Below are 19,972 nucleotides of genomic sequence, written 5' to 3'. Positions count from 1 at the left end.
GGAACATTACTGTCAGATACTGTTCCCCCTATGTTTTTCATCAAGGGAGGCTCACACATCTTTCAAATTCACACTGCTGACTTCTTTCATCACCACTGATAAGTCCTGTGATTTTCAGGCTGATATCACCATATTTGACCATTTTAAGCAGGGGGAACGCATCCTGACAGCTTGAAATACAGCTATCAGAATGTGTTCCCCCTATGTTTTTCATGAAAGGAGGCCCAGACAAGAAGTGAAGGCTTTATTAACATTAAACAAAACATAAATAGCAAATACTTACTTTTTAGAGCATACAATTATTCTTCAAATTCAATCAATACAAAATTAAATGGCAAAATGTGCAATATTTAACAAATATCAACAAAAAAACCAAATAATTAAAAAAAAATAAAACATTCAAAATCAAGGGAAAATAAAATGTCAATGTCAATAGAAAATGTGTTATTGATACATGAACTTCCTTTCCTTTAGCATGCTGTGCATACAAATTTGTCCTCTGTATTTGGCCTTCCAACACATGTGTGGTGGAACCACCGTCCACAAGCATCACAGGATATCTGTAGTGCAAAAACATTAGAACATTTGTTTTATAATATAAATATCAATGTTAATTCCTTCACCAATATTAGCTTGGGGGATAATATTATTTTTAAGATGCAACTTGGGGGAACTTTCAGACATTTAAGAAAACGTTAATTGAGGACTGCAATTATTATGCAAGTTAGATAGGTCACAAACACTACCTGCATTCTACCTGCATGACCATGTCATGGATATGGCATGACCATTAACGTTCGGGCCATTTCGGACGGGGGCGGGACTAGGGGAAACACATCTCGACGGGGAAACTCATCTCGATACAACACCGGGAACTAGACACATCAAACATTGTATTACTCCGCCTACACATCACTAACATCATCATGAGTTAGTTAGTGTCTGTTGGACAAGTCCCCATGTGTTAGTGCTGTATTCCTTGATTTTAAAAAGGCATTTGACACCGTCAACCACCAAGTACTCTTAAACAAACTCACATTTTTTAATTTCTCTGATAACACCATGCTATGGTTTAAATCATACCTATCAAGCAGAACTCAATGTGTAACTTCTGACGGGGTCAAATCGCCTTTTCGCACTTCTGCCGTTGGTGTCCCGCAGGGTTCCATCCTTGCGCCTCTGTTGTTCTCACTATACATAAATGACCTTCCAGATGTGTGCCCAGACCTGAATGTCCAGATGTATGCAGACGATGCAGTCATTTTTACTCACGGTTCCAACTCTGACATTACTTCCAGCAAACTAACAAACGCTTTAACTAAGGTACAAGACTGGCTTAATAACAACTGCCTTATGCTCAATACAAAAAAAAACGGTTTGTATGACTTTCACCAAACGACCAGTAAACCAGAACAGATCAAACATATTCATTGGAGGAGAGGAACTTGAATTGGTAACGCAGTTCAAGTACCTTGGTGTTACACTAGACTCAAACCTCACTTTTAAAAAACACATCAAAAAAGTGGCCAACACAATAAGATTCAGCCTACAAAATTTTAAACAAATCAGACCCCTCATCTCGTCTGATGCAGCTAAATCTTACCTTCACTGTATGATTCTGTCCCACATTGAATATTGTTTTGTGGTATGGTCGTTTGCTGGTGTCACTACCCTGAAACCGATTGAACAACTATATAAAAAATCTATTAAGGTATTTGCCAGAAAATCCTATTCTTCTCATCACTGTCCAATTCTTGCGAGATACAAATTATTAAGTTTTGAAAATTTTAAAAGTTTTAAAAACAGCTGCCTTATCTATAAAACCCTCAATGGGCTGGCTCCTCCCCCATTAGAGGAATTTTTTAGACGGAGAGACAACACACTAAGCACCAGATCTGCCTCTAGAGGGGACTGTGAGGTACAGTTTAGACGTAGCCATATAGGCCAAAACTCATTAACTGTCCAGGGCAGTGCATGTTGGAATAGTCTCCCAACTCTGATCAGAGATAGTTCCACTTTTATTGCTTTTAAAAAACATCTTAAAGAATGGTTACTGTCCCACCAAATATGCACCCATGAATAACATTCTGACTAGCACTTTAATACAGTATTACTGTAGCCTTTATTTGTTACCATATCATATCCTGTACTGTATCCTAGGATAGAATTGCTGCTAACACTGTGCCTTCTTTTATTTATATATATATATATTTTTTTTATATATATATATTTTTTTTTTGTCTATTTTATTTTCTTTTATTTTCTTTTATTTTTTATATATATTTTAAGTTGTTTGTTTTTATGGTATGTCTGTCTGTCCTTTTAATGTGAGGACTACGGGTGGAAATTAGCCTTGGGCTAAACCCGGTATATTTACAGGACGTCATTGCACTAACTGTACATTAATATACATTGTCCTCGGCAAATAAACGATAAATAAAATAAAATAAAAATGACAGTATAAGTGCGCGGCACTATATAGTACTTTTCTCAACATGAAAAGATATTCTACCTGTTTTGCCACCATGGCTTAAAGGGGTGCATACCGCCTCCTACTGCACGATAGAATGTACAATTAACCACAATGATGCGCTGTATGAGACTACCCATATGTAATAACTACACATCACTCCAAGTACAACATTCCTCAGGGGCTGGACCCGGCCCTGGGGCCGCCAATTGAATAGCCGGGGTTTCTTATATACAGTCTATGGGTTTACACTGTAGTAAATTACACGATAACCCACAATGCATTTGATTCCTACCCGAGCTGAAATCATCAGGCTGAAGCTGATTTCATTTTAGCTCTAACTCTGTAAATATACCACTTTATCCACATTTCTAACCTTTTTAGGAAGAAAGTAAAGTAGCCCTTTAGATCCACAATGTGACGCTAATTTGTCCAAATAACACCTGTTTAAAGTTTTGTTCCTGTTCATTTTCGCAAAATAAAACACTGTTACCTTTTATTCTCTACTCTTATTGATCTACAAAGCATTTCATGTAAAACAACAAAGAACAACAAACTGAACTCATGGTGAAGGAGTGGAACCAGTTCCTCTCTCTCGACTTATGAGTTATTGTCAGATGATTTTCCCCCCCTATGATAACACATTAATTACATTTTAGGATTAAATTACCATGAAAAAAAATACTGGTTACATCCATTGATTCAACCTAGTGTCCAGTTGGTGTAACGAGTATTTTTTCATTAAAATCTGATTATATATGGGAATGTATATATATATATATATATATATATATATATATATATATATATATATATATATATATACATATGTGTGTGTAATCCTCTTTTGCAACGCAACACTATATTATTGTTTTTTCAAATGGAGGAATACTACAAATTTTTTTCTTTTTATTTGATGTTTTTAAATGAAGTCATTATTAGTATAAGTCCACTTAAATACACTGTAGGTGGATAAAATATTTAATATCATTCTTTTGTGGTTACACCATTTGACATTTTCAGGAGCATTCAGTCTTACTTTTGGTAAAGAAAATGGTGCAAATGTCATTTCAAATGATATAAAACCAACAAAAATACTAAATGTACATTTTAACAAACCTGATGCTGCTTTTAAATCTATTTTTAAAATGCTTTGTATTGCTCATGCTGCCAACCCTTACTTGTTACTGACCCATAAACTGATGATTAATTCTTAATTTCTTTGGTTTTAACTTCATGCTTTTGTCTCAGTTTTATTAGTATCAGGATGCAGAGGCAGAGAGCAGACTCTCCTGAACCCAGCTGTGTGTCCATGAAGAGTGACTGGTCTATAGATCCTCCTATAGATGGACAACCTGCTTATCACAGGTAAGAATTTGACATCCAGTAATCAGAGCAGCATTTACAGGAGTTCATTTTGTCATCATGACAGAACATCTTTAATAAGCTGAGTGCAGATTTGATTCATTAAATGTTCTTAAACGTGATGTTTTCTCCACAGAGTTCAGCAGCAGAGCTCAGAGGTTCCCAGTGATCAGCAGCATCAAACACAGCTGGACTCCATATTTATGGTGTGTACATGTACAAACACACATTTTACTATTAACTCCGTCAACCACAGATGAAATACTAAAGTAGCATTCAGGTCCTAACAGTGTCCATGCTGCTCTGTTTAGACCAGCAGGCCTTCAGACTGACACATGAATCACATGTTGTGTTCTACCAGTTTAAATGAAATGTTCACTTTATCTTTCTGTTCCAGCTGCTGGAGGAGAACATCGTCACTTTTGTGAAGAACGAGCTGAAGAGACTCCAGAGGGGTCTGAGTCCAGATGACCCAGATTGGTTAGAGAGTCAGAGTGAGGATGAGGAGGTGTTGGACGGTGAAGAGGAAGAGCAGCGGAGGAGCAGCAGAGAGGCATTTCAGAAGATCACACTGCACTTCCTGAGGAGAATGAAGCAGGAGGAGCTGGCTGAGTGTCTGCAGAGCAGTAAGAGGATTTTAACAGATTTAACATGATGGAGAGGAAATGGAGGCAACAGGGGAGAGGTTTATATTTCAAACTCTGCTTTAAATATGCTGCACACATCTGCATCAGATCAGAGGCTGTTTGTCCTCCACTGATGAGCTGAATAAAACTGATGGAGGAGGAAAAACTACACAGACACACTTACATGTTCAGATTTCTAGACTTTCTGAGGGTTCCACTCACTGATTTCATTTGTTGTTTGTTCATTCAGGAGCTCGTGCTCGAAAGTGTCGACGTAAACTCAAGTCTAACCTGGAGAAGAAGTTCCAGTGTCTGTTTGAGGGGATCGCTAAAGCAGGAAACCCAACCCTTCTGAATCAGATCTACACACCGCTCTACATCACAGGGGGATGGACTGCAGAGGTCAATGATGAACATGAGGTCAGACAGATTGAAACAGCATCCAGGAAACCAGTCAGAGCAGTAATCAGACAAGAAGACATCTTTAAAGCCTCACCTGGAAGAGATGAACCAATCAGAACAGTGATGACAAAGGGAAAGGAAGGCATTGGGAAAACAGTCTTAACACAGAAGTTCACTCTGGACTGGGCTGAAGACAAAGCCAACCAGGACATACACTTCACATTTCCATTCACTTTCAGAGAGCTGAATGTGCTGAAAGAGAAAAAGTACAGCTTGGTGGAACTTGTTCATCACTTCTTTCCTGAAACCAAAGAAGCAGGAATCTGCAGGTTTGAAGAGTTCCAGGTTGTGTTCATCTTTGACGGTCTGAATGAGTGTCGACTTCCTCTGGACTTCCATAACACTGAGATCCTGACTGATGTTACAGAGTCCACCTCAGTGGATGTGCTGCTGACAAACCTCATCAGGGGGAAACTGCTTCCCTCTGCTCGCCTCTGGATAACCACACGACCTGCAGCAGCCAATCAGATCCCTTCTGAGTGTGTCGGCATGGTGACAGAGGTCAGAGGGTTCACTGACCAACAGAAGGAGGAGTACTTCAGGAAGAGATTCAGAGATGAGGAGCAGGCCAGCACCATCATCTCCCACATCAAGACATCACGAAGCCTCCACATCATGTGCCACATCCCAGTCTTCTGCTGGATCACTGCTACAGTTCTGGAGGATGTTTTGAAAAGCAGAAAGAGAGGAGAACTGCCCAAGACCCTGACTGAGATGTACATCCACTTCCTGGTGATTCAGATCAAACTGAAGAACATCAAGTATGATGGAGGAGCTGAGACAGATCCACACTGGAGTCCAGAGAGCAGGCAGATGATTGAGTCTCTGGGAAAACTGGCTTTCGAGCAACTGCAGAAAGGCAACCTGATCTTCTATAAATCAGACCTGACAGAGTGTGGCATCGATATCAGAGCAGCCTCAGTGTACTCAGGAGTGTTCACACAGATCTTTAAAGAGGAGAGAGGGCTGTACCAGGACAAGGTGTTCTGCTTCGTCCATCTGAGCCTTCAGGAGTTTCTGGCTGCTCTTCATGTCCATCTGACATTCATCAACTCTGGAGTCAATCTGCTGGAAGAACAACAAACAACATCCTGGTGGTCTAAAGTCCTTAAAGACAAATCAACACGTTTCTACCAGAGTGCTGTGGACGAAGCCTTAAAGAGTCCAAATGGACACCTGGACTTGTTCCTCCGCTTCCTCCTGGGTCTTTCACTGCAGACCAATCAGACTCTCCTACGAGGTCTGCTGAGACAGACAGGAAGTAGCTCAGAGACCAATCAGAAAACAGTTGAGTACATCAAGAAGAAGTTCAGTGAGAATCTGTCTCTAGAGAGAAGCATCAATCTGTTCCACTGTCTGAATGAACTCAATGATCGTTCTCTAGTGGAGGAGATCCAACAGTCCCTGAGATCAGGAAGTCTCTCCACAGATAAACTGTCTCCTGCTCAGTGGTCAGCTCTGGTCATCATCTTACTGTCATCAGATCTGGACGTGTTTGACCTGAAGAAATACTCTGCTTCAGAGGAGGCTCTTCTGAGGCTGCTGCCAGTGGTCAAAGCTTCACATAAAGCTCTGTAAGTGAACACAGAACTATCCAGATTAATGTAGTTAAATATTTGCATATTAATATTTACAATTGTTTCTTTTTTTCTGCTGATTCTTCTTCAGGTTGAATGACTGTAACCTCTCAGAGAGAAGCTGTACAGCTCTGTCCTTAGTTCTCAGCTCCCAGTTCTCTAGTCTGAGAGATCTGGACCTGAGTAACAACAACCTGCAGGATTTAGGAGTGAAGCAGCTTTCTGCTGGACTGGAGAGTCCACACTGTGGACTGGAATCTCTCAGGTCATTTTCTATGATTATGTCTATAAAGTAATATTCAGATTCATAAAACACTGGACAAGATGGTGTTACTATCCATTGTGCCATTAGATGTTTTACACATGAGTCACATGAGCTTCCTTGATGGTGAGAGTGGCGTGTGGGGGGGGGGGGGGTGTACCTTGTCAATTTAGGACACATCGTCAGTAGTGTTCCTTCGAATCACGGGGTGTTTCGGCCCTTTAACACTAAACACCCTCATCAAAGGTGGCCAGCTACGGGGTGATCAAGCCCGAGCTTGTGTCCCATGCCCAATTACAAGTCCAAGGGACTATGCATGGCAGGGGCGTCCACTCCCCTGAGTCAGGCTTGGAACTGACCGCATACCTTGGTCCCTCATCTCCTGGTTGGGAGAAAGGGTGTTGGATGAGTGAGCCTAGTGAGTGTGCCCTGATGTTTTTTGAGCCCAGCAGGGGTCCTTCCGCTTCATCCAAATCCACTGGCTGCTTCTTTCAGCTGCTTCAGACATGGATTTAATTATCTGTCGCAGTGCCTGTCCTTGGATACCAACATCTTTTAAAAACCTGATGGTAGAAGCGGCCACAAAACCTCGGCATCCTACTTCCACTGGGTACACTTGCGCGTTCCAGCCACGATGTTGTGCATCAGCCGCCAGCTCTGTGTAGCGCAGCTTCTTGCGTTCGTAGGCTTCCTCTGTTGCCCCCTCCCACGGGACTGTGAGCTCAATGATGTTGACGGCTTTGAGAGAGGGAGACCAGAGTACCAAGTCTGGTCTGAGTGTTGTAGCTGCTATCTCTGGTGGGAAGATCAGTTGCTGTCCAATATCAACAAGCATCTTCCAATCCTGAGCCATGCCCAACTTTCCAAGTTTTGGCTTGGTAGGGGGGTGTTTGGGTTTTGGCTGTCCCTCTCGAATGAATGTTTGAGCTTTGATGGAGTTGGATGCCCTAGGTGAGGAGTTGATGTTGGATCTCTTTGTCTCCAGAGCTGCTGCCAAACTTTTGAGGACCTGGTTGTGCCTCCAAGTGTAGCGCCCCTGTGTGAGGCTGGTTTTACACCCGGTCAAGATGTGCCTAAGGGTAGCTGGAGATGGACAGAGGGAACAGGTTGGATCTTCCCCATACCAGTCCTGGAGGTTTTTTTGAGATGGTAGCACATCGTATGTTGCTCTGATGATAAAGCTTATGGTGCTTGCCTCCATTTCCCAAAGTTGCCTCCAGCTGAGTTCTCTCCTCTCCAGCCCTTCCCATCTGGTCCATTGTCCCTGTTTGGCAAGAGACACAGCCTTTGCATTTCTTCCAGCCTCCTCCTGGTGGCGCACCTCTTCTACCACCATTCTCCTCCTCTCTGAAGTTGAGGCCTTGCTCCAAGATGGTTTTCTTGGTGCAAGCCCAAAGCCTCCTCTTCCCATCTGGACATGCCCCACAATGTCAGTATGCCTTAGAGCTGACATGGCATGCTGTGCTGCATCTGATGGTGTCCATTTCCGTCCAGTTGACAGTGGCGGTGCAGCCTTGCTGATGGTCTGGTCTCTGGAGTCCCTCAGCGTCAATAGGAGCCTTACTTTAGAGCACTTGTACTCTTCAACAAGGCTTGTAATTGGTAGCTGAAGGACTCCTTTGCCGTAGAGACCAATGTTAGTCAAACAGCGGGGAACTCCAAGCCATTTCTTGACATAGGCAGTCACAGTTTGCTCCATCTTTTCCACAGTTGTGATTGGGATGTCGTAGATGGTCAACGGCCACATTATCCGGGGGAGAAGTCCAAATTGCAAACACCAGAGCTTCAGCTTCCCTGGCAGGAGTGTCCCGTTGATGCTTTGCAAGTTGTTGCTAAGGTCCTGTCTTATCTGCTTCACCTGGTCCTTGTCCTTGAGGCTTGCATTGTACCATCTGCCCAGGCTCTTGATGGGGTGTTCAGACACTGTTGGTATGGGGTCTTCATCAATGCAAAACCTCACGTTTTTCAGCTTTCCCTTGACAATGGAGATACTCCGAGATTTGCTCGGCTTGAATTTCATCCGGGCCCACTTGATGTTTTCCTGCAGCTTGCCAAGTAGCCGCCTGGTGCAAGCTGCAGTGGTGGTCAGTGTGGTCATGTCATCCATGAAAGCTCGGATGGGTGGTAGACGAATGCCATTTTTAGTTCGTTCTCCTCCAACCACCCACCTCGAGGCCCTGATGATGATCTCCATGGCCATTGTGAAGGCCAGAGGTGAGACTGTACAGCCGGCCATGATGCCGATCTCCACACGTAGCCAGGAAGTTGTGAAGTCTGTAATATTTTGTTTCCCCCAAATTTTTAGTTTACATGAAGAGTTCTTGTACTAATATTTTCTGTACCTTCTGAGCCAATGTGTTGTAATATCAAGTATACAGTAAGTAAAATTCCTTTCACACCAACATGTGAGTCAGAATAGAAGTTTAAGTAATTTATTGAAGAGTCAATGTGCATACCGTAACGTAAAACATCTGTAAATTTCTATTAAATCTTCTCACTGTCTTTAGAAATGTTGTCAAACAATATTTAACTTTAAAGACATTTTTGCTGCCAAAGTAAAAACAGAATGGCATCAGATTGAACTCCGAGCTATGGGGCACTGTTTGTAAAGTTGCTCACACTGAAAATAACATCAATATTTTGCCAGAGTTAGTTTCAAACAGTGTTTAAAAAAATGGTAACATCACCTCTCACCACATTTACAGCAATATTTGTGACCTTAGAAATATATTAAATAGTTAAATATAAATATTAAATATAAATATAAATATGAATATAAGTGGTAAATCTAAATCTAAATGCTAAATGTTAAATCTAAATCTAAATGTTAAATGCTAAAATGCAAATTCACACTGCGGAAGTACCAAAATAAAAGCTTGTCAGACAGTATTTATAGAATAAAAAAACTAATATCTATTATTTACTAACGGCAACAACGTCAGTTGCCCTTACTGCTGTTGATGACCACAGCTGGTCAAGGAGCTGTACAGACTGTCACCACCGGCCACATTGATATGTTTTGTATTATTCAACAGCAATAAATGCCGTGAACTCAGGGAGGAAGCTTGTCGAGTGGTCTATTCTGTCTATGCATGCCCTTTGCAGTAGCCTCAGATCACAATAACACAGTTTCCTCCACTTTAATATATGTATCTTAGACATGAGAACCTCTTAAGCCCGCTGCATAGAATTACAGCTATTGTGAACTGAGATGTTGCAGACGGTGGAGTGTATCGATGGATGCGGGGGCAGGATTGTGCTGCCCAAAGTGCTGCCTGTAGTACAGGTCATAAATCCTGCGTCGAATAACATTTCTCCAAACATGTTTTTTGTTATTTTACCTAGTTATTATCATGCTAATGTACTGTATGTTCAAGTGTTCATTTCCCCCAGTAAGTTGATGTGAATTCATTTTTTTATTCTAAACACACAGTCTGACCATTTCGAGCTTTTATTTTGGTACTTCCGGTTACTGTGAATTTGCATTTTAGCTAAATATTTTGTTTCATTCCAAACATTTAGATTTAACATTTAACATTTACATTTACATTTAACATTTATATTTATATTTAGCATTTAGTTTTAGATTTAACATTTAACATTTAGGTGTAACATTTAATATTTAGATTGAACTATTTAATATTTTTCTAAGGTCATAAATATTGCTGTAAATGTGGTGAAAGGTGATGTTAAAAGAATTCACACCATTTTTTAAAACACTGTTTGAAATTAAATGTGGCAAAATATTGATGTTATTTTCAGTGTGAGCAACTTTACAAACGGCGCCCCATACTGAGCTTCAGCAATTTCAGCCTTGAGCAGCAGCATGTTGTTTATCTCCTACTACTAACCTAAAATTTACCTGCATGACACCAACATACAGCAGGGGGCGCTGAGTGTGAACATAAAGACCTGAAGAACAAATCCTGTTTACTGAGTTGAGAATCTTTTTAAGCTCATTAGATGAACTGTTGTGTGTCTCCAGTCTTTCAGGCTGTCTGATCACAGAGGAAGGCTGTGCTTCTCTGGCCTCAGCTCTGAGCTCCAACCCCTCCCATCTGAGAGAGCTGGACCTGAGCTACAATCATCCAGGAGACTCAGGAGAGAAGTTTCTGTCTGCTGGACTGAAGGATCCACACTGGAGACTGGACACTCTCAGGTATGAACAGACAATTTGTGACAACCCGGATAAACCCCCGTACACACAGGAAACTTCCCTCTCGCTTCCCTATTTCCGTGAGTCGGAAGGAGAAAGAGGGTGAGAGAGAGACTGTGGACCAGTTGAGACAGTAACAGGTCGTTGTCAGAGCAGCAAAGCTCTGTGCACGTATCAGAAAGAAAAATAATGTAGTTAGCCTGTTATAATTCTCAACAACAACAAAATGGAATAGCGATCAGCTGATCCTGAGGCATTGTTCCTACGTCCTTCAGATGAAAATAATTAATAAAGCACACACACACTGAATGGACTTGTAAGTAGGCAGACGGTTTTTTGTTTGTTTTTTTAAAAACTTTATTTAACTGATTTTTTTTGACATATTAACTGATTTTTTTTTTTGGAAGAACTTAAAAGAACTGAATTGACAAGTGAACAGAGCTGATTTATTTTTGAACAGGAATTGCTTTATTTCTGAAGTCTGGTCTGAAGTGCCTATTTTATTTTCAAACTAAGAAGAAAGCAGATTTGTTGTGGCTTTTTCCTGCTGATTTCAATACAACCTTTTGCCTCCATATGTCAATGTGGTGTGAAAATGGTGTTATCTGTGAAAAAGTTTTGTCCTTGTGTGGGGTTTGAAGTACAGACACACTGACTTAATAGACAAGACAATCTTACATGCCAGGACCTGGCTGGCACCCCAATCAACTGAAAAAGAGAAAAACAAACTCAAACCATCACACTCTCAGGTACGGACAGATGGACAGACACTCTGACTAACTGAGGGACTCTGGCTCATGTTTAATGGTGGATATGAGTGATGGTGTATGAAACTGATTGTGTCTTTGTCTCTTCCTCCAGGATGGACCATGGTGGACCGCAGAGACTGAAACCTGGTGTGAGGAAGTGTGAGTGTGTTTTCAGTTTGATTCATGAGAAAAACTGGATGAAATATGTAAAAGAAGTGAAAAATGTTCAAAATGATGGAAAATGTGTTTTGGCAGAAATGGTTGTGGCCTAAACTGACATTTAACTTGAACCAATTAATCTGTAGTGGCGATTTGTTGCTAACTTAAAAAAGGGGAAAAAAGAAAAATATAAATAAAATGAAAATAAATAAACCCAAATTCAAACAGCCACTGAGACACCTCGGCAATTAATCTTACATAGAGGAGAAAAGTGCATTGTCCAGACAAGCTTAGCATTTCTATGGTTTATATCAGGGACGTGCACATGATTATAGAGGGGCAGGGGCTCAAACTCAGAAAAGGGCAGTATTGGCCTTTTCCACTACACAGCTCCAGCATGACTCGACTCGCCCCGGCTCGCCTCGACTCGTTTTTTTTTTGTTTCCACTAGGGATAGTACCTGGTACCTGCTACTTTTTTAGTACCTGCTCTGCTGAGGTTCCAAGCGAGCCGAGCCGATACTAAAATGTGACGTCATCAGACTGCCGGCCTCTGATTGGTCAGAGAGTCGCTGGAAGAGTCATGAGCCGTCCCACACAAGAATCAAACCCGGCATTTTTAAATCCCAACAACAGCGTTACAGCCGTACGGCTCAATTTTCTTGCTTTGTGTGTGACAGAAAGACACATACAGCAGCAAGTACACCATCGCCTCCATGTCCTCCGTTGTTTATGTGTTTGTGTCGCGTATAAAACCAAGTCACGGCAGTTTCGTGGAGCCGTGCTATGACGACCCCGCCCACGCTGAGTACATACTTCTTTGTAATGGGCGAGTCGAGTTGTGCTGGAACTGTGTAATAAAAAAAGAGCCATATGTGCGCGCAGAGCGCGCCAAATTTGTTTTCCGGTCCATTACGCGATATGGAAATTAATGTATAATTAAAAAATAAAGTGCTAATAGAAAGCTAACTACTTAGCTGTGTGTCCTGTGTAGGTGAAAATGATGCAATTGACATTTCTTTTGTGTCAACAAATTATTGTCAACATGAGTTCATTCACATTATCAAAGTCACAATAAACTTTATATCTAAACCTCGGATCTGTACTTCAGACCTGTAGTGAGGAAAATATGATCCGCCGTAAACACGGTGCATTTTATTTTGAAAATTAACCAGGTGTTTTATTTTGTATTTTGTACACGACTTCCTGTCCCGCACGATCTGCTCTGTGCTGAAATGACGTAAGGTAAATAGAAGCTGACACATTGATTAAAATAGAGCGTTTTTTCTGAAATATTACCCATAGTTAAGCACGTAGAATAAGTGGACGGTGACTAGTTAGATCATAACTCACAGGTTCAAGTTGCTCCACTGACAGTCTCCTCAGAACTGCTTCTCTCCCTGTATTACAAAAAAATGGGTACAGTTTTGATACTGCCGTTTTTTTTTTTTTTACATCCCTAACAGGAATGTATTAATGTTATTTAAACACACACACACACACACACACACAGGGCACTTTTTAATACGAGGCAAAAAGGGCAGGGGCTCAAGCACCCCTAGGGCCCTATGTGTGCACTTGCCTGGTTTATATTACCATTTTTGCATGCGCGCAAAAGAACAATAGAGTCTCTCTTGACCTGGTAAAAAAACGTGTCTCCTTCCTGGTGCCTGCTGCTCCTCTACATGTAGCCTACCTATTGTCAGACCGGAGGCCTGTACTACGAAGCTGGATTAACCTACCCAGGATATCTCTCTGTTACCTGGGTTGATTTATCCAGATATTCGCAGTCTAGGATAAGCGGTACTACGAAGCTGGTTATCAACTCGGTAAATCAACCCAGGGTTTTCCAATCTGGATCTCTGCGCGCTCACATAAAGGGGAGGTGTTTGCAGCGTCTGACCAATCACAAACATGGAGAAACCCTGCAGAGCAGACTAAACCATGGAGGAGCAGACAATTATTCTTCAACAATATGAAGAATTCAAACATCATCCAGGCCAAAAGCAACACTGTTGCTGCAGCAAAAGCCAGGAAGCAATGCTGGCAGAAAATAGCCGACTCTGTTAATGTGTAAATTCACGAGATCATACAATATTAATTTATCGGACAATTTTAACGGACAGCACTCTGATCACACAATGCCACTTTATTACTGCACAGACGTTTGGGGCAGACAAAGTGACATTGTGTGATCAGAGTGCTGTCCGTTTTTTACTGCACGCTGCAAGTCTCACTCTCAAGACGCGTTCACAGACACTCGGGAAAAACAGCACTTTAACTGAACAGAACAGAAACTGGCTTAAACTCTCAAATTTTATAACACAAAACAGTAACATGCCCAGTTTGTTACAATATTTTGGATTTTATGAGTTGTATCTCCACCAGGATGCGTTTCCCTTATTAAGGTATAAAATGATCATAATGGTAAAAACACTTACATGTGTTATTTAACATAGAAAAGTGATACAATCTGGTCATTAATATCACACATACTAGTTTCTAAACTGATTTTTATAAATTCTATCAAAGTATAGACCTACCACAAGCTTCAACACGATGTTAAAGACTCTGTATCTCCTGGTGCACGCTGCCTGTTTAAGGGTTAAACATGCAATTAAAAATGTGATTAATCGCGATTAACTATGGGAATTCTGCGATTAATCGTGATTTAAAAAATTAATCGTTTGACAGCCCTAATATATATTATACACACAAATATATAGCTACAGTTACAGTGAATTCAAAATGTGCCTACTATTCCCAACTGTATTTATTTATTTTCTATCATCATTAAAGCTGCAATTGGTAAGTCTGTAAAGACAGCATTACATGAAACTAGTAATCTGTAAAAAAAAAAAAAAAAACAGGCTCATTTAGCCCGCCAACTGCTCCTACTGCAAATTGTCAGAATCCACCGCGGCCGGAAAAAAAGACCCAATCAGAGCGAGGATTGTGTCTGATGGAGTGTCTGACAGCTGTCAATCACTGCTCACGCACACAGGCCCCTCCACCTTCCTCCTCACAGCCCCCTCCCTCTTCCTTCCTCCTCACAGGCCCATCCCCCTTCCTCCTCACAGGCCCATCCCCCTTCCTCCTCAGCTCGGTCAAGCTCATATCTCCGAGAGCGGCTTCAGGAGTGTAGGGAAAGTAATGGCAGCAACAACCACTGCATGCAAATGGTCGCGTGCCGTCGCACGCACATCAGCCTGCTCTGGGGGAGGGACTTTGGAGGCAGGGTAGGAGTGCAGCGGAGAGGGAGGGGGAGGGATCTGAAAGTTGTACTTCAAATTTCCTCTCTCTCCTCAAAATTTCCAACTGCAGCTTTAAAAAAATTATTTATTTACTATAAAGTAAACTTAAAGTCTATTATTTGCAGGACCAAAAGAAAGTGTGTGACTAAAACATTTAATTAAAAATGAGCACTGTTTCCTTCCATGGTGTAAATAATTGTGAGAATCGTATAATCGTGATTTTTCATTTCACAATAATTGTGACACTAAAATCTGACATTGTGACATCCCTACTTGACAATAGTATACACTGCTGATTCTCTTTTATCCTCTGGATCATCAGTGGGATCACAGCCTGATCCATATCAGATACGGGCCACTCCTGCTCTGACAAAGAGAGGAACTTTAGTCATTTGCTTCAGAGGTGCAACTCTGGGTTTTCCCACAAGAAACAAAACAAAACATGCACATTATCACCATCTTCCAGTCTCAGTGTCTCAGGACACTGTGCCATAACCTGACTGGCATCAGAAAAATGATGCATTTGTGCTGTTACAGATGTTTCAAAGTTCTGGGGTTTAATACAGCCATTTGCCTTGAATTCACTCATTCTTTGTAGATCTCTCAGCCAATCTGACCATTGTTTGGAGAAGGAGCTGGCAATTTGTTTATACCACTTCAGATTTCTTGGCTAACATGGTAAAAGGGGCCAAAAACCCTAATTGATCATACAGTGTGCTGACCATAGATAAAATACCTCTCCTGGTCTGTGGTCTCTGCTGTACTGAAGCTGGGAATCTGAACTGGTCAGATTCAACACACCACTGCAGTCCAAGTGTCCTTTCCATAGGAAGCTGGTCTGTGTCCAAATCCAACTCTTTCATCTCTGTTGCTCTGATGTTGCCTGGGATTGATATCAACACAGAACGGCTGTTTGTCACCGATTTTCGGAGTCTGAATCCAGCTTTGTCACTGAGTATAGTCAAGTACTTTACATCTCTAATCATCCATCTCTCTCTGAGACTGTGGACTTCAGACAGTCATCAACATAAAAGTTATGATTGACTGTACTGATCACTTCAGCAGGAAAATCAGATGCATTACCTTCTGCAGATCTCCTCAAGGCATAATTGGCACAACTTGGGGATGACACAGCTCCAAATAAGCACTCTCATTCGATATTCCACTGGTTCTTGGTCAGTGTTGCCACGAAGCCACCAGAGAAAGTGAAAAAAATTCACATATTTATCAGGCACCCTCACCTGATGAAACATGGCATGTATATCAGCCATGACTACAACAGGTTCTTTACTGAACTGAATGAGTAAAAATCGAATCAACAGATGATAAACTGCAGCTGTATTGTGTCTCATTCTCTCCATCAGATGCCTGTGAACTGGAACTGGATCCAAACACAATGAACAGAAACCTCAAACTATCTGACAACAACAGGAAGGTGACGGATGTGATGGAGGATCAGTCATATCCTGATCATCCAGACAGATTTGACTCCTGGCCTCAGCTGCTGTGTAGAAATGTTCTGACTGGTCGCTGTTACTGGGAGGTCGAGTGCAGAGGAAGAGTTTATATATCAGTGAGTTACAGAAGAATCAGCAGGAGAGGAAACAGTGATGACTGTATGTTTGGATGGAACGATCAGTCCTGGAGACTGGACTGCTCTGATGGTCGTTACGCTGTCTGGCACAATAAGACAAGAACACCCTCCTCCTTCTTCTTCTCCTCCTCCTCCTCCTCCTCCTCTGTCTCTAACAGAGTAGCAGTGTATGTGGACTGTCCTGCTGGCACTCTGTCCTTCTACAGAGTCTCCTCTGACACACTGATCCACCTCCACACCTTCAACACCACATTCACTGAACCTCTGTATGCTGGGCTTGGGTTCACCTGGTCCAGATCTGGTTCCTCAGTCTCTCTGGTTCCTCTGTAGGAGGGAGAGTCTCTCTGGTTCCTCTGTAGGAGGGAGAGTCTCTGTGTCCTCTGTAGGAGGGAGAGTCTCTCTGTGTCCTCTGTAGGAGGGAGAGTCTCTCTGTGTCCTCTGTAGGAGGGAGAGTCTCTCCTGTGGACAGAAACTCTGCTGACTGAAGATCGGCTGCTGAAATCAAACATCACACACACTCTGCACTGTGAAGCAGATCTGTCTCAGACTCAAACACTCAGTTATTTTTCCTTCTACATGATTCATTGATTAGTGTCAGTTGACTCTGCTGTTGTTACTGTCAGGATCCAATGAGCAGCATGCAGCTCTATTCATGTTTCAATCTAATAACATCTGTCCAGCTGTGGAAGCCTACAATGTTTTTGTGCCTTTCACATGTATTTTATCTCAACAACCAATCAATAAACCAATCAATAAAAGCAATTTTTACAAAAAATGGCAATCCATCATCTCTGTAAATACTCTTACCTCTTTGGACCACATTTGAGATTTCTTTTTTTAATTATTTACTTATTTTTAACGCACATATTTTTCCTTTGAGGTTGGCATCTTGTACATCAATTTTATGACATTTTTCTCCCTGTTATATTTGTTATAGCTCTTACTTATGATTTAGTTTTACTTTATTTTGTCTATGTATTCATTTATTCATGTTTGGTAAATGTTCTTTCTTTTCTCCTTTTGAGGGTTGTAATGGGTGGATGGGATTAGTTGGTGTTCTGTTCCTCTGTTCTAACACCACCAGTGGGGGGAAATATAAAACTACTGGAACATATCTGTACATTATACTTGTCATCTGTACTTTACTGGTTTCCAATAAAGAAATACTTTTTTTTATGAGGAAGTGAAGCCTCAGTGAAATAAAAATTAATCCTGTGTCTGTATTACATGTTTATTTATATGTCCTGTAAACAGCGTGCTCCAGTTGTCTGCAGCTAATTATTGATGAGCTGTTACTGCTGTAGTATGGTGTGTGTGTATATATATGATATAATAATTGTGTGTGCTGCTTCAGTGTGTTGATCAGAAGTATTTCAGACACTCGTTGCTGTGATGTTTCAGTATTTACAGACCAAACTGAGCTGCAGCAGTGACACCGAGTATGAGCTCAGATCTGCTTAAAAACAGCCACAAACTCTGTTGTTTTTACGTTATAATAGAAAAACAAAGCTCCAGCTTCTTTGTAATAATAAAGACTCTCTGAAGAAATCACCTCTGTCATTCTGCTGCAGTTTAGTCAGGATCAGTCAGGCTGAGAGGAGCAAAGCTGCTTTATAGTTAATTAATACATCAGTCAGAGGAAGGATTCTGATTGACAGTTTTTATCGTATCAAATTACTCTGAAAGTTTTTTATTAACTTTTATTTAACCAGGAAGTCAAATTGAGATTAAAACCTATTTTGCAAGTGAGACCTGGCCAAGAGAAGCAGCATCTCACATACAACAGGACAACAATAACAGAATAACAAAATATAAAGTGCGAAACATAAATCATAATAAAGACAGCAATAAATAGGGACATCTCGATTGTTCAATTAAAACAACTGCAACTAGAAGTGAGAATGTCTCGTATTCTACGTTTAAAATCATTTAAAGGGTCGAAGGTTTCTAGTTTCAGTTTGGATTGAAGATCATTCCAGAACCAGGGGCCGTAATAATTTCATTTTCCAATTTCACTTCTGACAGAAAGTATTTTGACATGAAGCTGAATGTAATAGTAAAAGGGTGAATTTCTGACTCAGGTATGAAGTGAAGTTGCCTGAGATCACTTTGTAGAGCAAGATATACCAATGTCAGATTGGTCATTAATGTGGCCCAGTCTGAACAGAGCCAAATCCCATCTGGACACTGGCTAAAAACAGTGTGGCCAGTCTGAACACAAACATGTTCAAACTTTGTTGTTGTTGTTGGTTTACATTTTATTTAAATGAACAGAATATTGACTTCATAGTGTTCACTTTGTGGTTGAGTGAATATAAAGTTAATGTGAAGTCAGATTTTTTTGTGTGAAAGAGCAAATCTGTTACTGTCATTATAGAGAGAACAATATGCCCATTATTTATTTAATCATTTAATCATTTGGTCCATTAAATATCAGAAAATGGTGAAAAATGTCAATCAGTGTTTCTCAAAACTCAACACGACTCAAATTTCTTGTTCTGTCCAAAACTAAAATTCTGTTTACTGTCAAAGAGAACTAAAGAAATCAGAATCACATTTAAGAAGCTGAAGTAGAAAATGTCCCAAAATAATTAATCAGTTATCAAAAATAGTTAGTGATTAATTTTCATTTGACTAATCAATGAATCAACTGATTAATTATTTGAGACATTTTTCAAGAAAAACACTCAAATTATCTTCTTCAACTTCTTAAATGTGAATATTTTCTGGTTCTTCTGTGACAGTAAACTGAATATCTTTCAGCTTTGGACAAAACAAGCAAGTTGTAGAAGAGAAACCAAAGACATGAGCTACTGATCATGAGCCAAAGTCCTTAAAAGTACTGATTTTTCTATCAGATTTTCACCACTTCATCGAGTTTGTTAAAATTAAAACTAGAAAAGTTGTATAAAAAAGCACACACACCTGCACACGTCGTCAACTTTATTGATTCATTAGACATCTGTACTTGGATTTAGCTCACATGGCTTTAGATTACATTAGAACTTTCCAGTGGTGACAGATGCTCACTAGTTTCTGTATTTGAGCACGAAAGGTTCTTTTAACCTTTGCCAACAGTTCAGAAAAGCTAGTAAATGGAGATTCAAGCAGAAATTCAGGTTCCTGTCCAAATGCAGCAAACATTTCTGCAAATCTCCCGAAAATCAGCAAAAGAAACTGTAGTGAATGTTTGTTTCCATCGACTCCTGTTGTGTGAATGTGAGTTATGAGCCTCTCCATCACTGTGAAATGAGCCTCGATACACTGCTAATGATCCGATATATTAAAGATATAAACTG

At 40.7% G+C, this 19,972-nt stretch overlaps 1 protein-coding gene across 1 annotated transcript in view; it reads left to right on the top strand.

The window, feature by feature from the left end:
• LOC128378705 (NLR family CARD domain-containing protein 3-like) overlaps positions 1-17,003 on the top strand; it is a 37,454-nt gene extending 20,451 nt beyond the window's left edge. Inside the window, exons 7-10 of the mRNA XM_053338287.1 lie at positions 6,592-6,765; positions 10,748-10,921; positions 11,780-11,826; positions 16,444-17,003. Of these exons, the coding sequence (XP_053194262.1) occupies positions 6,592-6,765; positions 10,748-10,921; positions 11,780-11,826; positions 16,444-17,003 (955 nt within the window). The remainder of the gene's footprint in view (positions 1-6,591; positions 6,766-10,747; positions 10,922-11,779; positions 11,827-16,443) is intronic.
• The last annotated feature ends 2,969 nt before the right edge of the window (positions 17,004-19,972 follow it).

The sequence above is a fragment of the Scomber japonicus genome, chromosome 2, assembly GCF_027409825.1.
Source record: "Scomber japonicus isolate fScoJap1 chromosome 2, fScoJap1.pri, whole genome shotgun sequence".
Lineage (NCBI taxonomy): Eukaryota > Metazoa > Chordata > Actinopteri > Scombriformes > Scombridae > Scomber > Scomber japonicus.
This window is presented reverse-complemented; position numbering and strand designations above follow the sequence as displayed.